At 40.5% G+C, this 20,486-nt stretch overlaps 1 protein-coding gene and 1 long non-coding RNA gene across 3 annotated transcripts in view; one reads left to right on the top strand and one right to left on the bottom strand.

Moving 5' to 3' along the window:
• Nucleotides 1–20,486, bottom strand: part of BRINP1 (BMP/retinoic acid inducible neural specific 1) — a 431,121-nt gene that overhangs the window by 8,321 nt on the left and 402,314 nt on the right. For both annotated transcript variants that reach the window (XM_068248101.1, XM_068248100.1), the window contains one exon: nucleotides 2,957–3,179. In XM_068248101.1, coding sequence (XP_068104202.1) covers nucleotides 2,957–3,179 — 223 coding nt within the window. The remainder of the gene's footprint in view (nucleotides 1–2,956; nucleotides 3,180–20,486) is intronic.
• On the top strand, nucleotides 730–19,011 carry LOC137527551 (uncharacterized). Its single transcript, XR_011023176.1, has 3 exons — nucleotides 730–790; nucleotides 15,464–15,595; nucleotides 18,962–19,011. It is a non-coding gene; the product is annotated as an uncharacterized lncRNA (long non-coding RNA).

Here is a 20,486-nt window from a genome sequence, read left to right as displayed (position 1 = left end):
ATAGTCAAGTATGGCATATACAGTGTGTATACACAAAATCAGATATGCGTGTGAGTTTTCACATGCAATGCACATTGTGTATAGAGTGAATTAGGCTTGAAACCTGTTCTGTTTGTCTAGCGTGACACTGAAAGGTATAAAAAGTGTTGTTTTGTATTGGATAGAAAATATTCAGGGAAATCTGAATAAGAATTTGCCTCCTTTTTGGATTTTCACAGACAAATCAGAAAAGCAATCAGCATGCAGTCTACACACACAAGAATTAACAAAAGCAGTTATGTGGCATCTAGGGAATAATAATACAAAGAAAGAAAATGTTTATGTAAAATGAAAACAAAATGATAATTAGATGTAGGCTCACCATGCATAGCTGAGATTATTGCATTATAAAAATGTTTACCAGTGTGTTGTGAGATAATCTCCCAACGTATGAAACATAAATAATGCTTTAGCTTGCTGTGGAAAAACTGTGTGACAAGATTTTTTTTTTAAGTAGCAGAGCAATCACATATGTGAATGTCTAGATATTCAATTACAGGGATATATTGAATATATTGATAAATTCAATTCTCAGGGATATATTTATTTTCAAAAGCACTTAGTGAATGGCAGTTGCTCTGTCCAACTGCCAAAAAAAACTGTGTAGGGAGCAGGGAAACTGGCCAGCATCACTGTTTAAATCCTTTTTAGGTAATATCTTTATAAAGAATAAAAGCCTTGCTGAGAATCCCCTATGAAGAGGTGGACTAGTCCAAAACCTGTCACTTATGTCAGATTTCGACTGCCTGCTGTAAGTGACAGCAACATAGGAGAAAAGTAATTTATGGCTCATTTTACTCTGGAAAAGAAATTTGATTCTGGTGAAAGCAAAAAGATAAAACAAATGTCTAGAAACTGGACATCACCATTTTCACTCATTCCTAAAATGTACTTTGCTACACACCTATGCTAATCCCACTTTGGTAATGTAGCAGATACATGGGCCTATGAGGGGTATTTCTACCATAATTTAACTACTTCATTATTTAAGTTTATGAACAGTTTCTTAATTGATTTGCACTTCTGCTCCCCCTGCACAAGGTAAATAGTGCATTACTGGCATATTGCATGAAAAATTTGTTGATGTTGTCGATGTAAAAATTTGCACAAATCCCTTAACCTTGCTAGCTCTATTCACATAATCTTACACAATACTGTTATTAGTGGCTCTTAAAGTTCAAAAGGGTTAGATGGTAGGACAGTTTTATCAAGATTAGCACAAGAAAAGTGGACAAAAGTAGAGCTGTTGTTCAGAGCAACCATTCAGGTTTCAGTTATTTTTTTCCCACTGTACTTGTCTTGATAAATCAGACTCAGCTTTACTAATTAAAGAGTACCTGTAATGAGAGAAAATGTAAAGTGATTGTAGCTTATCTCTGTCTAAAAATTATCCTCTGGTTATAATCACTCATCTCTATTCTAATAAGAATGCAACATTTATCACTGTAACGTTTTGTTCACAAAGTGCCAGTATATTATTACGTGTTGTGCGATAAAAAAAGAGGGGTTGTAAATACAAACTTGCCCGAATAGGTGCATACTAAGACACAGTAGAAGAATTCAACCCCAATCGAGATTACATTCTCTAATTGACTATAGAAAATGTACAATTTCCTTTTTATTTTTTTTTACACAATTACATTTATTCTATCCAGAATGACTGTTCTGACTTTCTTTTGACACCCCTAATCTTTATTATGTCATGTGAATGACAATGAAACCTTGAAGACCCTGGGTTCAGATGAGGAATTGCAGTAAAACATTGCCAAGAGTCTGTTTCAAAGTCTGTAAAAAAAAAAATCTTATTTAAAGTGGACCTCCAGAGTAAACTTCTAAATCCTCCTGTATCCTAGTAAAAAAAATAAATGTTATATTTACCTGAGAAGCCTTGTCCAGCAAAGCCATCCCAAAGACCCTGCATCACTGGACTTCCACTGGAATGAGAGGAGGAGGCAGGGCCAGGCACCGGAAGTCCACTGATGCGGGGTGTTTGGGACAGCTTTGCGGGACAAGGCCTCTCAGGTAAATATAACTTTTTTTACTAGGAGACAGCAGGATATTGCAGTTTACTCTGGTGGTCTGCTTTAATCCTATGTCCCTGATGGAGCGATATACAGTACACTACCACTATTAGGACAGGAGAGAGACAAGGGAAAAGAGACCAACAAACAAATTTAGAGGTTACAACCTCTTTTCACAATATGCAGTACTGAAGTTTTTCGGAAAATCTACACTCCATGAACTCCAAAGGTAGAGAAGACTAGGAAACTTTTCAAAGTGACCTTTTCGGGGGTTTTTTCTCACACACAATGAAGTGAACTTGGGTGAAACAAGAGTTTGAGCGTAGTGTTTCTCCTCACATCAAAGCCGTGTAGCTGCTGGTTGGAGAAATAGAAAGCTTTGTACACTCCCCTGAATAAACACTTTTATCCACTGCCAATCTTTATATAATAGGGCAAAGAAAAAATATTTGTTCACTTGAAAACAACTGTAAGGTGTTTCATACTCATGCCATGCTGATTTTCCTTATGTTCCTGTATCAGTGAACGGGTACTGCAGTTTGATGTGGGAAAACTAAAAATGTACAGTGAGTATCGTATAAAATATTTAATTATATAGGAGAGACTAAAGGGACACATTAATAACCTATTTTAAAGTTGCAGTTATTATTTAGAAACGGAATCAACCAAATGCATTATTTTGCATTGACTTTATATTTACAGTATTACAAACATGTTATGCTCTTTTTATTGTGAACGTACTCACATATGCTGAGTATTGTTATGAAAGTGGAACATGCAATAGATGGGAACGCCAATTGTTGATACTTTCCTTCTTTGAATATTTCACCATAACATCTTAGCTTCCCATTTTAGAAATGTTTCCTTTTCTTTTCAAACAGGAAAAGCTTTCTTACCTTTCTCTGGGTAGCTGGTGATTGGGATTGTGTCTGCAGCGCAGACTTAAGCTAAACAGCTTCCGTGCTGTGTTTTGCATCTTTTGACGTTGTACATCTAGTGAGTTCTGCAGCAACTTGTAACGACTCTGCAATTCCCAATCATTTCCCCAGTGTTGGTGAATGGCTCCAATGCTCAGGAAGTGACTGCTGGGTAAGCGTCTCATGAAAGATTTAAATTCATCTGCACAGGAATAAAAATGAAATAAGTATTGTTAATGCACTTGAATAACCAAGGCAAAAAAATCAGGAAGAGAGGTTTGAACGAAATAAGATGTAGAAGCCTTATAGCCGCAGACACTAAACATGAGTTCTAAGACATGTCTTACAACTATGCAAGTAATGATTTTTCCATGCAACAGTTAATGACGAAAAGGACAGCACAAAGAATGGAATCTTCATTATCTTTCATTCACTATGGCAGTGGTAACAGTTCAGTAAAGTGATTTTTTTCAAGTAGGGATTGACCCAAATCAAATAACTTTGCCAACAGATTCGATAATTTGAAAACAACAAAGTTCAGTTTATCAGGTATGATTAGGACTGTCTTTCATGGCTTGTGGTCTGACTTCCTGCTGTTAACCTTATACTGGAGATACCTAAAAAAAAATACTGTAGGAGAAACATTTTGTTTTCTTCATAAGCATCGGTTTCTTAGTGGCATTGGCAGTCACCATTACCTCTTTGTACTACAACACACAACAAAATAAAGCAGTGTATATTTTGGTGCCCTCTTTGCCAAGTTTGCAAGTAATTTGTAGATTATACTTATATAAAATGTGAAACAACCAAGGAAAACCCACATGGGAGCATGTCTAATCCCAGTTATATTGAGAAAACGTTAATAAACTTGTACGTCACTAAGTCATGTGGCTGTGTATAGTATATGTGAACGCCAGCTGGAAACACTTAGATGTTAACTGAATCAGGGAAACACTGTAAAGGTGGATATTGTCACCTGTGTTTCATAGTATCTACACAAGCAATTCTCCTTCTCGAATCATAACATAACCTCCCACTTCCACATGCAAAATTCTATACCCGCTTTAGACGTTGTATCCCACCAAAACCATGGCTGCATACCTCCTCCCTCCACACCTATCCCAACTTGTACCTCCAGCGCATAATACTATTACCCTATAAAGCCCAATTCTCTTTCCCTGTGCTAAACATGTATTCCCTAGAATAACCCTCCTAGTAAATAACACTACTGTTATCCAAGAAAATCTAAAATAGTGGCTGGATAGTGTACTGGTTAAGGGCTCTGCCTTTGACATGGGAGACCAGGGTTCGAATCCTGGTTAGGTCAAGTACCTATTCAGTAAGGAGTTCAAGGCAAGACTCCCTAACACTGCAGGGTGGCCTCTTGAGCGCGTCCCAGTGACTGCAGCTCTTGAACGCTTTGAGTCCAACAGGAGAAAAGCGCTATAGATATGTTCGGATTATTATTATTATTATTAATAAAATAACCAACTAAATAACAATAACATTCCCTTCTCCCCACCCCCAAAAAGACCTCATCACCAGATGTTTTTGTAATGATCTGCTCAGCTGCCTGTGCAGGCCGGCAGCTTTTTGACCATTGTTTAGGTTTGCATGCTGCAGGACTCTGGAAAGGAGAGCTTCTGTCAGTTTTGCAGCGTGTGCTTGCTGAGGAATTTGCATGCGTTGTCATGCAAATTGCCTGGCCACATTCATTGGAGGCGTGTACTATAAGTACTATGTGTTTCCCACAATGCTTGGCTGGTCATAAGGATTTAGTCCTGTGTAACACTCCTGGAGGGGTGTCAGCCTTACTCTCTGTTTGAAGATCAGCTTAGAGTAATTCCTGGAAAACTGCACTAGGCAGGTTTCCTTAGTGCAGTTAGGATTGCTTATCTGTTTGTTTGTTCTGTTGCGATTGTCCTGTCCCAGCGGTGGAAATGGTTCTGATCTCTGTTCTTGGAGTATAGCTGGTGCAGCGGTTGCTACCAGCTATCTCTTCTGATCTGTCTCACTTGGATCGCACTAGCATCTTGCGCTAGCGCTGTGGATCCTTCTGTTCTGTCTCCATGGATCGCGCTAGCCACTTTCCGCTAGTGCTGTGGATCCTTCTGTTCTGCTACTCTGTACCTGGATCGCGCTAGCCACTTTCACTAGTGCTGTGGATCCTTCTGTTCTGCTACTCTGTCTGCCTGGATCGCACTCGCCTAGCGCTAGTGCTGTGGATCCTTCTGTTCTGCTACTCTGTACCTGGATTGCACTAGCATCCTGCGCTAGTACTGTGGATCCTTCTGTTCTGTCTTCCTGGATCGCGCTAGCCACTTTCGCTAGTGCTGTGCATCCTATCTCTCGCTTGTCCCTGTTTTCGTGTGTCTGTCTCGTCTGCTACGAATGCTTGCTGGAGGCTCGGTGAGGTAACCATTAATCTGTTACATGTTTGTCTGTCGATGGTTAGTTAGGCGTGCTTGTCTCTATTGTGCTTATCACGTGGAGACCGCGCATGAACGTGTGCACTGTTGCGAATAAGTGCGGTGTTCGCGTTCAGTTAGCGTTTGTTATTTTCCGTATCTCCTCATTGTATGATTTGCTGTGCCTTTGCTATCCTCGTATTCTGTTCTGATCTGCCTTGTGTCACTTTTGGCAATCGCCTTTCTTGCGGTTGCATTTCTGTTTCGTATCTGCTGTTGTGTGTGGGCTGTCACGGGGTGGCGACTAGATTGGCGCACACACATACAACCTGTCCCTTTGCTCATTCTCATTCACAATCGCTTCTCTTGCGATTGCGTTCTGCGCTTCGTACAATTCCTGTCTGGCATTTGTGGAGGTACAGAGGATTGGTTCCTCTGCACTCCTCAGCGCCATCTGCTGACAGGAATTTCCCTCTACGGGTGCGTAGCACCTTTTGCTGGGTTTCTGCAATTATACGCTTGTGGAGGATTTCCGCCGTATCAGCGCACGCGTTGTGCGCTGATCACGGAGAAAGTTCCACAATTGTTACAGTTTTTGATGATGGAGCTAAGGAGAAATTTGGATCACGCCACTGGGCATTGCTGGATTGTGTAATGGTTAAGGGCTCTGCCTCTGACGCAGGAGACCAGGGTTTGAATCTCGGCTCTGCCTGTTCAGTGAGCCAGCACCTATTCAGTAGGAGACCTTAGGCAAGTCTCCCTAACACTGCTACTGCCTATAGAGCGCGCCCTAGTGGCTGCAGCTCTGGCACTTTGAGTCCGCTAGGAGAAAAGCGCGATATAAATGTTATTTGTCTTGTCTTGTCTTGTCTTGTGGTCTTACTTTGATCTTCTCTGTGCAAGTGACCCCTGTCAGTTCCACTCATTTGAAATGAATGCTCCTGATGCCTGGTCATGGCAAGAACAGCTTTTTACAGTTTTCTATTTATTTATTTTTTTAATTGAATTTCACACGATTGTAATAAAAATGTGCATTTCTAAATTCTCAAGTGTAATATATATATGTTACGGCCAGAACCCGAAGTTTGGCCACTTCTAGTTCTGGCCGGCCACTTCGGGTTCTGGCCGGCCAATGTGCGAAGAGAGAGACGCGGGGGGGGGGGGGGGAGGAGAGAGAGGCAGACCAAAAGCCGGCGGCTTGAATTGTTACATTGCCGCCGATTTAATTGCATTAAATTAACTAAGTTGTTATACGTTTGGCCGTTGCGCTGCGGCCAGAAGATACCTTAATGTCACAGGAATCAATCCATTTCTCACATTGGCCGGCCAGAACCCGAAGTGGCCAAACTTCGGGTTCTGGCCGTAACATCTATATATAATATATATATATATATATATATATATATATATATATATATATATATATATATATTCATTGGTGGCAAAGTTGCTCACATCGTGGGCCTCCCATGCCATTTCCCTGTAGTTACATATTGGGTGATTCCTCTGTAGCACTGATACACAGTTAAGGTGGCCATACATCAGGTGACTTGGCAGTGATCGACCATTTCATTTGATTATAATCAGAATCAGAGGAAAATCAGTGCTGGCAAGTGCATGCCCGATCGACAATGCAACCAATTTTGGGTCAAAATTGGTCACATGTATCAATCGAACATGCTGCAAGATGTAGGGCTGTTTTGTTCAATTGTGTGCATGGAGGTAATGGCAAGCAATCTCGAGTCGAACGACAAGACCCCCGACGCTGTCCCCCCTCATGTGTAATGTACCCACCCGGTGCCCAGTGCAGTATACATTACCTGTCCATGGTCGTCGCTTGTCTTCCGCTTGCCCCTGGTGCACTCCTTGCTCCATACACGCACCCCATGTGGTTGCCAAAGTAATGGGGCATGTGTGTGACATCACACGTAGCAGACAGGTAATGTATATAGCACTGGGCACTGGGGGATCTTATCACACGTTAGGGGGTGGCAAGACAGCGCACAAGGACAATTCCAGATCAATTTCAGTATGCAATGCTGTGTATGGGCAGCCAACAGATTTCTCTCTAATTGGTTACAGAGAGGTTTGCCTCTTGGTTGAATCTGCCCATCATCACTACATGTATGGGCACCTTAAATAACATGATCGGCTTATTTGTCCCAGACAGTGATACAGTTAATGTTAAAAGAGTAGGCATAGGACCCTATCGCATTTTATGGATTGTCCACAATCGCCAGCGATTCCAAAAGGCAATTTGCCAAAGCAAGGTTATTGAGGGGAACCTATTTGAGCTACTGCAATTAGGGCAAATTGCAATTGCGGATCCTGCAGCATTTTGGGGCTACAGGCTACAATCCAGACATCAGGAAAAATGGTGAGTGTATTTAACTTTATTGCCACAGAACACCACAACTAGAAAATGCTGTACAATTTACTATACAGCGATTCCAAACGCCCAGAAACTGCGTCACCAAACGCTTCGGGGATCGCTGCACAAAGTGCTTGTACAATTTCAAAGCACAGCAGCAATTCCCAGTGGGTCTCTAGCCTAAGGGTGATTTCAATACCCACAGCAGTTTGGCCTCCTTAGTGACAGACTGGTGACCACTGGTTAGGATGTTTGTCACTGTATGATGTGATGTGACCCATGGCTGTGGCTGGATCACTGGCAGACCTGCTCTCTAGGATCGCGGCTCGCAGGCTAAATGTAAACACAAGCGGAAATAATCCGCTTTGTTTACATTATTACAACGCTGCTAACAGTAGCAGCGTTGTACTAGATCAGCGATCCCCGGCCAAGCAGGAGCCTGTTAGAGGCTGCACAGGACAGATCCGTTCCTGTGCAGCCTCCGGTCTCCGGGGAAGGGAGGGAGAGGGGGAATCATGCGGTGGAGGGGGCTTTGAGGTGGCACCCCCGCCACCCACACGCATGCAGGAGCGATCAGACCCCCCCAGCACATCCCTAGTGGGGAAAAAGGGGGGGGATCTGGTCGCTCTGCCTGTTGTTTGATCTGTGCTGGGGGCTGTAGAGCCCACCCAGCACAGATCTTCTAAATCAGCGCTGGTCCTTAAGGGAGGGGTAAAGGCTGAGTCCTTAAGTGGTTAATTTTCATGCATAATAAAAGTATGAGCTAAGGGAGTTATTTTCCCCTATAAACCTCAGTACGGGAAAATTCACAATTTACAGCAGTTTTTCCAACATGCAATGGATGAGGGAGTTGATACTGGCTAAATGTCAGCAATTTTAAAAATACAATTACTAATTATAGTAGTAGTAATACTGCTATTTATTCATGAACTGAAAGTAAAATATTCAGTACAGTAAATCCTATAATAATCTTTTATCGTGACTCACTCCATAATGTACACAATATTCTGAAGCTGAGCTCTCTCTGTCTTTCTGACAAGCTGAACTTGTGCTTCTCAATGGATTCTTTAAAGAATAAGTATAAATTTATAAAGCTGAATCAATCCCAATTTTTCCTTTGATTATTTATGCTATTATAATGCAACTAGACCTTAGGCCCATTAGGCCTTGGCCGCTATGCCCCTCAAATCCCCCCCATCGCCTCCGCCAACACCGCTGCAACATCACGTGTATGTGGCGCTACGCATACAAGCCCACACAACACAATGGCCACGACGCGCACACATGCCGCAGCTAGGGGTCAGAATGACCCCTAGCTGCAGTTGTGGCATAGCATCTTTTTTAACCTTTACCTATTTAGCCTCTCTACATCTCTGGATTAGAAGGTTGCCTTTGCCTCCACCAGCGCCATAAACATCTTGATTAAAGAAATGTTCTAAGTGATTCAGTCTCTTACGCCAAGCAAGATCTCTCACTATTACATTTTCAGTGTAAGATGTATTCATACAGCTCTTTTTTTGTCTTTGACATATCCAGGAAGTAATGAAGAGCTTCTATAGTTGATGAGAAAAGCATACTTATAATTAGAGCTACAATAGCCTTGACAGTATTCCTAAGATCTTTTAGCAGCAACCAATACAAAAGTACTGTATTGAAAAGGTCCTCTTCTTCACTAATATAATTTAACAACTGTGCTGCTGCAGTAAATACATTCCGGATCAGAATAGTGCGTTTTTCTACCCAAGTAAAACAACCCTGAAGTAAGCCTCGGTAATATAAATTAATCACACTGATCATATTATGATAAATAACATCATCTGCGGTTACCTATGGTAACAATATTTTCAGTAGCTTCAGATACTGAAGCAGATGTAATATTGCAATGCAGAATTGGATAAACTGAGATAACTTTTCCAATCAGTCAGTGAAGCCTTCCATCCATGACATAAAAGGCCAAATATGCAGGCCTGAAAGGTCAAAGCGGATAAACTTTCTTTTACCACTCTGAACAACTGTACATAATTGTATTTTTTAACCGTCATATAGCTCTAGAACTAAAAATGTTTTTTATGTAGGTGACATCTGATTACCAGTATGTACAATACTGTATGTTATCATCATGCTATCCACTAACCACTTCCCTACTAAGGGTTTATTTTCCCCCCTTCTGGACCAGAGCAATTTTCACCTGTCAGCGCTCCTCCCATCCATTCGCCAATGACTGTATAATATACTTTGGTTTGTAATCTGAAAATATGTCAGAATGAAGCAAGGTTATAAATAAAAAGCTATATAACTGAAAATAAAAATATGAAACTTTTTTTTTGTTCTATTCCTTATCCATAATACTCATAGGATTCATTATATCATACGTTTTCATTCACTTCAGGTTTGTTTTGATATTGCTCAGATTTACTTTGAGCATACTTCCCAAATTTCTGAAATGGGAAAAATGGAAACGTTTTACTGCAAAAATATCTAGGCTAAGAATGCGGTCCTGTGACGCCTCCAGTTATACAGACCAAACAACTCGGGCTTGATTCACAAAGCGGTGCTAACTTTTAGCACTCCTGTGAAAAACCCCTTAGCACGTCTAAACAAGCTTTTCGCGCGTAAAACTTTATGCGCACAAAACTTTATGCGCGTAAAACTTTACGCGCGCACTGCACAGAGCACGGGGCGCTCCGCGCGAAGTGCCCATTAAAGCCTATGGGACTTAGCGCGCATAGGACTTTGCGCGCGTAAAGTTTTGCGCGCGCAAAGTTAGCGCGCAATCTGATTGAGAAATCCGGTGCTAACCTACTTAGCACCCTGGTTAGCGCGTCTAAAGACTTTAGACGTGCTAAGTAGATTAGCACCGCTTTGTGAATCAAGCCCCTCATATGCAAATGTTACTTTTTCATCCTTCCACAAATGTTGCAGCGGTTACAAAAGAATGCTAAAAACACAAACTGTAGGGGGTGCGGTTTGACTGTTAAGTGAATGGCTGTCGACTATGCTCCAAGGACCAGAACCCATACAGAAACCGACAGAAGCAGCACCATAAATGATAACAGACTTGAAATTAGCCAAACATCTGCAGGGTACCTACAGGATGGCAGGTGCTGCTTAGAAGTGAGCTCTTATCAATCTGTGTTTTGGCTAGGCACAAGGCATAGAAAGTTCCCTAATGAAGTTCCCCCACGTTTCCATGAATTCATAATACCTACAAGGATCACCAGAACCACAAAGCCACAAAATAGTGCCAGCAGTGGGAGAGCAGTTGGAACACAACAGTCTAGACAACACCATAAGATAAAGGAGGAGATAGAAAAGAGGGAGGAGTGGAGAAAAAAAATGACCAGTTATATCTGCTGGGCACTTATGACACCTGCAACCGTGAGGGAAGAACAGGATTACTCACTCCCATAACTACAGACTATCATTTATTAAAAAAAAAAAAAAACAGTGTATACTGTAAATAAATAAGGGGAGCAGCAGGACCAGGACAATGTTTAAAACAGGGGAAATGAGTTTGACAACTTAATTTACCATCCTACCTCCGACCCCTGTGTAGAAAAAATGCTCAAATATATTCTTATCACTGTGCCACATGAGGAACTACCCTCCTTGGTCACAAATATGCAGGCTGCAATATATCTCTTGGGGAAAGAAATGTGCTCATGGAGAATAAAATGAGAGAATATCCAAATGCCTGCAGTGAGTTTAAAGAGGCCTATATGTCACTAGAAGACAAAGTCATAGCAGAGAAGGGAGAATTATAGACCTGGAATAGGAATCATTATATAAAATGCAGAACAATTTATGAAACAATTATCGCTCTTGAGATATTAAAATACATGATGGGAATACTGTAAATACTTGTACCAAAGGATTCAAAGTAGGAGTTGCTGTAAGATGGGATGCACAAGCTCTACAAGCCCAGATCCATCCCAGATTCAGTTCTGAGGTATGTTCTAGCCCAAATACATTATTATTATTATTAGTTTTACATTAAAGAGAAGAAAATGAGGGTACAGAGAAATAACTAGATTCTAGGAAAAGGAAGACTTATGACATAATAGTAGGTTTAAAATGGAATTTACAAGACTTGGGGAAAAAAGATCTGCCCATCTTCCCCATTCTTAAGGGTATTTTGAACTTAAAGGGAAGGTTCAGGGACGCTGTGAAAAAAATAAAAATACAAATCCACTTACCTGGGGCTTCCTCCAGCCTGTGGCAGGCAGGAGGTGCCCTCGGCACGGCTCCGCAGGCTCTCGGTCTCCTCCGGTGGCGCGCCCGACCTGGCCAGGCCGGCTGCCAGGTCGGGCTCTTCTGCGCTCCAATGTGAGGCTCACTGGTGCGCGCCACCGGAGGAGACCGGGAGCCAGTGGAGCCGCGCCGAGGGCACCTCCTGCCTGCCACGGGCTGGAGGAAGCCCCAGGTAAGTGGATTTGGATTTTTATTTTTTTCACAGAGTCCCTGAACCTTCCCTTTAAATTGTTAGAAATTGCATACAAAATTGCAGTTCATGGTAAGGTTTGAATTAAGACGTTAAGATGGTTATAAGGTTGTTTTTTTCTTCTTTGGAGGATATTTTATGTATGCTTTCTCAAATAATTCCCTTACTGCAACAGAAGTAATTTCATTCAAACGAAAGACAAATCAAAAACTACAGTACATATTGTATGGTAAGGAATGCCTATAAAATGTACTAGTTTTAATACCAATGTCCTCAACAACCCACATAAGCATTCACTGCTGTAATTGTTTATGTTGTATATTGGTTCAGGAAACCCATTTCAAAGTGGATACAGAACCTACAGTATGTGTGAATACCTTACATTCCAAACAGCACTTACACCCAGACAAGAAAAGCAGGAGTGTTGTATCAAAAATATTCTGATAACTATTGTGAATGTATAAGAATCCAATAAAAACCCAACAACTTCTCTCAGGAAAATCATTACAAAGTTAAATCCCAAAGTAAAGGCTTCCTAGGGCTTGGAGGTGACCAAAATACAATAATCAACAACTCAGTAGATACCTCTAACCCTAAGCGAAAAGACTAACATGACACAGCAAATTATACATGCTGTGGAACTGTTTGATCCCTGGAGTTGTCAGCATGGCACAGAGACTAACTTTTCATTTTATTCATCCTTTCGCAATAGCTATTCTCAGAAATATTTTTTTTTCTGCCAGTCAAAGCCATTTGGAAAGTATAAAATCTACAGAAGTAAGGATAATAGCATTGTCTGATCACTATCCAATATCTATGACTCACTGGTGATAATTCAAAATGCATGCCATCTCTGTAGTGCCTCGATGGTATCGTAGAAAACATAAACTACTTCTTCCAAATTTAAAAACTAGAAAATATATTAATATATGTACATTTTTTCACATTTTTGTAAATAATTATTATAACTTTTCATGGGACACCACTGAAGATATGACACTTCGATACAATTTAAAGTAGACAGTGTACAGCTTGCATAACAGTGAACATTTGCTGTCCCATCAAAGTAACTGAACACACAGCCATTGATGTGTACACCACTGGAAATAAAAGTAAGTACACCCCTAAGTGATGAATTATATAATTCTGTCCAATTAGACATTTTTACCTCCCCAGGGTCATGTTATTTAATTGCGTTACAAGGTCTCTACCAAATTTCCCACATTCTTTCCTTATGGTCACTTGAAGTTTAACATGGCACTTCATGGCAAAGAACTCTCTGAGGATGTTAAAAAAAGATTGTTGCTTTACATAAAGATGGTCTAGGCTATACGAAGATTGCCAACACCCTAAAATTGAGCTGCAGTAGAGTGGCAAGACCATACAGCAGTTATCAGGACAGGTTCCACTTAGAACAGGCCTTGCCATGGTCGACCCAAAAAGTTGAATGCACATGCTCAGCATCATATCCAGAGGTTGTATTCTGCAAATAGATGGATGAGTGCTGGCAGCAATGCTGCAGAGGTTAGAGGGGTGGGGGTGTGGGAGTCAGCCTGTCAGTGATCAGAACATAAGCCGCACATTGCATCAAAGTGACCTGCATGGCTGTCAACCCAGAAGAAAGCCTCTTCTAAAGATTACGCACAAGAAAGCATGAAAACAGTTTGCTGGAGACAAGCAGTCTAAGGACATGGATTACAGTAACCAAATCCTGTGGTCTTCTGAGACCATGATAAACTTATTAGGTTCAGTGTGTGGCATCAACCAGGCTATGAGTACAAAGACAGATGTGTCTTGCCTACAGTAAAGCATGGTTGTGGGAGTGTCATGGTTTGTGACCTCAAATACAGCTCCAAGAGGACCACTGCTTTGCTAAAAAAAAACTCAGGGTAAAAATGCTGGAGGGGCCAAGCATGTTTCAGACCTAAACCCTACTAAGCATCTGTGGGGTATCCTCAATCAAAAGGTGGAGGAGCACAAGGTCTCTAACATCCACCAGCTTCATAATGTTACCGTGGAGAAGTAAAAAAGGATTCCAATTGCAACCTGTGAAGTGAACTCCATAGCCAAGAGAGTTAAGGCAGTGTTGGAAAATAACGATGGGCACACAAGGTATTTACATTTTGGGCAGAATTTTACTTAGTGGTGTGCCGTTGCCAGCAGTTTAGGCAATAATGGCTGTGTGTGTTTAGCTATTTTGATGGGACAACAAATTTACACTGTTATACAAGCTGTACATTGACTACTTTACATTGTATCAGGGTGTCATATTGTCAGTGTTACCTCATGAAAATTCTTATTTTACTAATATTATAAATGTAAAAGTTTGGATGTTTCTTAATCAGGCAACAAAGGCTGAATGGATTTGAATGAAATTTGGCACACACACATAGGACATTACATGAAATATCATATAGGATACTTTTTATCCCCATAACAATAAAAGTGGGTGGAGACAAATACAAATTTCACTGGGAAACTGTAAACTGCAGCCCTTCTTACACTGTTAATGGTAAGGTTCTCAAACTTTGCACAGTTGGTCACTGGGTGACTGGGATTAATATTCAGAAAAGTGGGTGGGGCCTACAAAAGCCAATAAAAATTCACATATTGATTTTCAACGGGAATATTTTATTGCTGCCATCCTTGCACTGCTAATGGCACAAGCCTCAAACCTGGTACAGTTGGTGATTGGGGTTCAAATTCAGAAAAGGAGGTGGAGCCACAGTAAATCAGATTAGTTAATTTCAATGCAAATTATTGCTGCCAAAGACCGCAAAGCTCATAAACTAGGTCATTGAGTAATTGTGTGTTTGGGTTAGAAAAAGTGAGTGGAGGCAACACCAGCCGAATACATACCAAGGCAACACCAGGCCATCTGCTAGTATATAATAACATATTTACAAAAATGTGAGCTGTGTACTCAGTTTTGTGAGATTCTGTATAAAGTCAAATGAAAAAGTTTAGGGACCCCTCTTAAAGGAAACACGAGGTGAAAATAAACTGATGAGATTGTATTTATCAACTTTTTATTTATTTATTTAATAATAGTATTTATCCTCCTTCTCCTAAAAATGACTTTTTAGATATCCCACAGTCTTGTTATATATATATATATATATATATATATATATATATATATATATATGTACGCTTTAAGGTTTTACTGTTTCATTCTCTGTGTTGTTCAATTGCACATCCATTAAAGCATACTAGAAATAAAATGTATGAACTATTGACCCTTTTTATCTCTTTTCTGATCTCAGAAGCCATTTTCTGCTTGGAAAGATTTGTATTGCTGTAATTCCTTATCAGTGAGGGTTACACTATGGTCCGACCGAGACTTGACCCGGAAAGAAATTGTCACTTGCATACCTGATGTTTAAAGTGGATCCGAGGTAAACTTTTACTCATTGCACAATTGTGCCCCTTACATATAGTTTATAGGGAATTCCTCAAGCCAAATACTTTTTTTTGTTTTAATACTCAAATTCCCTCTAAACTAAACAAGCCTCGCCCACGGCTCCTCCAGCGCCTAGGCAGTCTAAGTCCCATGTAGCAAGTGCTCATGGGAGCTCAGTCTAAGGAGGAGGAGCAGGCATTACCAGGCAGAGATTTCAGAGGCAAGGAGGCAGAGAGGGGAGTGGAGTTTTCACAGGCTGAGGGGTGGAGATGTAGAGCAGCTTGTCTGTGTGATGACAAGCAGAATATGGCTGTTCTCAGGATAGGAATACACTAGGCAGAATCGCATATGCGTGTTCCACTATATGCTATGGATATGCATATGCGATTCTGCCTAGTATGTTGCTATCCTCATTGTATCACAGGAAAACATAATCATAAACTGTTGAAGCTGTGTGCAGCTAGATTTGCTGTGTAAAACATTTAAACTTTAGATAAGATATATAGACAAGTTACTTGTTATAGTTAGTTTTTCATCTCGGATCCGCTTTAACTCTCTCAGGGAGAGAAAGAAAAGAAGGAACACAGCATAGTTTTTTGTGTGCTTGACACTGTACATACATATGTCTATCTCATGTCACATGTCACCTCGTTTTAGTTTTTTGTGTTGGCTGAGCTGTCAAAGCAGAAATGTCCTTTTAATATTTGCCATGCCATATAGCAATACTATTTCTGCAGTGAAATGCATTTTTATAAAAAAAAAATACTATGTAATATGTATCACTCCAAAATTAGACAAGTATATACATTTGGGCACCTCAATAGAGATATGAAATAAATACTTATTTGAGCCTCCTCTTGCAAATAAAACAGCCTCTAGATGCCTCCTATAGCTTTTGATGAGTGTCTGGATGGAGGTATTTTTGACTATTCTATTCTATAGAATATATTCTATACAAAATCTTTCCAGTTCAGTTAAATTTGATGGCTGCCAAGCATGGACAGCCTGCTTCAAATAATCCCATATATTTTCAATAATATTCAAGTTAAGGGACTGTGACCGAACCTGCTAATTTGGATGTGAGCAGCAAATGGACAATTTGGTGCGCCTATAGACTCTAATGTAACATAGCAGCTACAGGGAACCAAATCAGATAATTGGGCGCAACATTATTTTTCCATTGTAAAAGTGGTTAAAGGGAGAGTAACTGTCTCCTAGTATTCTTCTCAGAAGATGATCATGCCATTCTGTACATCCCCTGCTCATATGTTTTGAACAAGGTCCCACAATATCACCAATATTCATATCTCTCTGCAGACTGTGCTAATGTCTTTTTAGTACTTCTTTTAAAGGCCTCTAATGTACTCAATTTGTTGTAATAATCCTCAGCTCAGTCAACAGTTTTCCTTGTAGATGCCTTTCTCTCTTTCTACCTGCTCTTTTGTTTGTAGATTGTATAGTTCTATTAGCTATGCTAAATATAAATCCACCTTCTTAAAAGCAACAATATATCTTTGCAATAATTAATCTTTGCTCCTAGTTCTCCGCCAGGAGAGGATAGATACAAGAAGGTGAATAGTTCAAATATTTGAGCACTCTGAGACACAGGCCATGCTGTTTCATTGAGCTGAGACAAAACAATAAATCAGCTTTTTTAAGCGTTTAACTATTTCCTAACCCCTGGGAAGATTATCTACGTCCCTGAAAACCTCACTTGAACTCTTAGGGGCATGGATCCTCAACCCGGTCTGTTTGCACATGTGCATGCACGCAGCCCCCATGATGGTGCACAGATTGTGGGATAGAAACATATCTCCCTAACCCCAATATAAGTGTTTAAAGTTGAAATGATTGCTGTTGCAATGAGCAACAGTAATCCCTTCATTGTAAATGACAGTCACTGTCATTTCCTGTGTTTTAACAAGACAGGAAAATGTGTGGGGACAGCTAGTGGCCAAAAAGAATATTACAATAAAAACAATTAAGTATGTATTTCTTATCCCTATAACAAGCCCATTTATTAATTATGGTCCCTCCTAGCCTATAACACATTTATAGAAAAAAAATTAAAAAACTTAAGTGATGGAATGCGACAGGGGCGCATTGCCACTATTGGACCTTTTTGAGCTTCCACTCCTTGCCTGATGAAGCGGGTTATACCTGCGAAATGCGTTGCGGAGTGCCAAAACAAATTGTTATTTGCGATTTGAACAATCTCGACTGTCCATCATTTCAGGAGGTAAGTCCATTTGTACTCCTCCTTTTTAGTTGTCATTTTAACCTGCCTGTCGCCTCTGTCCAAATTTGCACAGTATATAGTCCACCTTGGGTGGAGGGTACTCTCCCCTTCTTTCTATCTACAGAGAGCGACTTCTTAAACCTGAGTGGAGTCAGGTTCTAATGCTCCCCACCTGCATATCAAGTGGTTGCCTATGTGGTAACCCGTGTTTGTGAGTATATCCACATCTGTTAATTATTTTGCCAACAATTGCTAGACTTACTGCACCATATTGGGCTCTCGGTTTTTCTTTTTTTGTTTCAAGTGCATTAAGTGATGGAATGTAAAAGACCAGTGGCATAGCAATAGGGGATGCAGAGGTTGCGACCGCATTGGGGCCCTTGTGCCAGAGGGGCACTCCCTCAACCACAATATTAGCTCTTTCTTGGTCCTGTGCTGGTAATAATAAGTTCTTTAGATGCTATAAATAGTAATAATGATTAACAAATTGTTTCCCATTCCCTTCTTGCACCTCTGACAACTGTTGTTGTCCTTGGCAGGTGCTGGTGCACTGTATCAATTGTTATGTATAGAGTAATTGGGGGGCCCCAATGCAAAACTGGCACCTGCGTTATGGACTTAGCTTTTAAAATATGTATGCTATAAGGTTGTATTACTGTTATGTTTGCAAACAAGGGCTTACATTATTGAGTACCCAAAATCACATAATGGAAAAAATACATCTTTATTTCCAAATAGAATATTTTCGCCGTACATTGTACTAGGGACATAATTTAAACAGTTTAATAACTGGGACAAATGGACAAATATAAAGTGTGAGTTTTAATTACAGTAGCATGTTTTATTTTAAAACTATATTAGCTGAAACCTGAGAAATAATTATTTTTTTTCTTATAATTCACATTAAAATGCATATAAAATAAAAAAATTCTTAGCAAAAAGTACCAATCAAAGAAATCCTAATTTGTGGCAAAAAAACAATGACAATGTATAGATCATTCAGTGTGATAAGTAGTGATAACGTTATTGCCGAATGAATGGATGCAGCGCTGAAATGTGAAAATTGCTCTGGTGTTTAAAGTGTACAAGAGCTAACAAATTAAAAAGATTTTATGCCCGCAGCTTCGCGAACTCGCCCCCAGCACTTCTGTCAATCGGAGCAAGTCTAACGTAAGAGAAGTGTGCTGTTTGCGTATCTCTGCAGCAGCCACTGGAGAGATACGTAGAGGGCGCACTTCTACTGCATGGCTGGCCGCGGCTGACGTCAGTGACGGCACCCGATTCCCAAAGCTGCAGACAGCGGAAGACGGCGGCATGGGAGTGATTCGAGTGGATGAGGCCGGAGGAAGCCCCAGGTATGTATAAAATCTTTTTACTTTGTCAGCTCTGAGTCCCTTTAAGGGGAAAAACCCTTAAGGTGGCCACACACAATACAATTTGGTTAAACATAACATAAAACTATGGGATATCTAACATTAATTTTTAGAAGTAGGAGGATAGATACAATTGTTTATTTCATCACTGTTTTATTTCATCAAATTATTTATTTTATCATTGTTTTCACTTAAAGGGACACTTAAGTCAAACAAAAAAAATGAGTTTTACTCACCTGGGGCTTCCAATAGCCCCCTGCAGCTGTCCGGTGCCCTTGCCGTCTCCCTCCGATCCTCCTGGCCCCGCCGGCAGCCACTTCCTGTTTCGGTGACAGGAGCTGACAGGCTGGGGACGCGAGTGATTCTTCATGTTCCTGGCCACAATAGCGCCATCTATGCTGCTATAGCATATATCATATACCATATAGCAGCATAGAGGGTGCTAATGTCTCTGGGAATGCGAAGAATCACTCGCGTCCCCAGCCTGTCAGCTCCTGTCACCGAAACAGGAAGTGGCTGCCGGCGGGGCCAGGAGGATCGGAGGGAGACGGTGAGGGCACCGGACAGCTGCAGGGGGCTATTGGAAGCCTTAGGTGAGGAAAACTCATTTTTTTTGTTTGACTTAAGTGTCCCTTTAAGCTTCACTTTAATACAGTAAGGCAAATTCCAGTGCTTTTGAAATGGGATGAGGATGTGGCACGGATAGGTGGGTTTGAAAAATGCCCCTTAACAGCAGTATGTGTTAACTGCATTTTGTTTAAGGTACTCAGTTATTTATTTGGGTTTACTAGTAGCACATATCCTTTAAGATTGAATTAGCTATGCAGGTTATTCACTCCTGCTAGATGAATTGATGCCCTTATATATCAAAATGAACATTTGTAGGAGAGAACTGCATAAAATGAACATCATCAGCATATGCCATACCTAGCCCCAAGCAGGAAACGACTAATCTTACGCTCTGGAAATGCCAGTCTATTTGACAATCCCTCCAATATATGCCAAGCAAGCAGTGAGCACAATTCAGAATGAAAACTCTCACAAGGTGCTCTCCCCATCTAATTTTCTTCTCGGTAATTTCCTGGTATTGTACCAAATGCATCTTTCTCACACACAGACTTTCAAAATCATACTTAAAACGTACCTGTCAGAACATAAATATGCATTAATAGATGTGACAAATTACCTTATGCACAAAAACTTTTTTAGGAACTATCCCTTTTTTTTTCTTTTTCTCATGTTACTTTTCTATCATGTTTTTAGACAGAAAAATG

Source organism: Hyperolius riggenbachi, chromosome 8 (assembly GCF_040937935.1).
Source record: "Hyperolius riggenbachi isolate aHypRig1 chromosome 8, aHypRig1.pri, whole genome shotgun sequence".
Classification (NCBI taxonomy): Eukaryota; Metazoa; Chordata; class Amphibia; order Anura; family Hyperoliidae; genus Hyperolius; species Hyperolius riggenbachi.
This window is presented reverse-complemented; position numbering and strand designations above follow the sequence as displayed.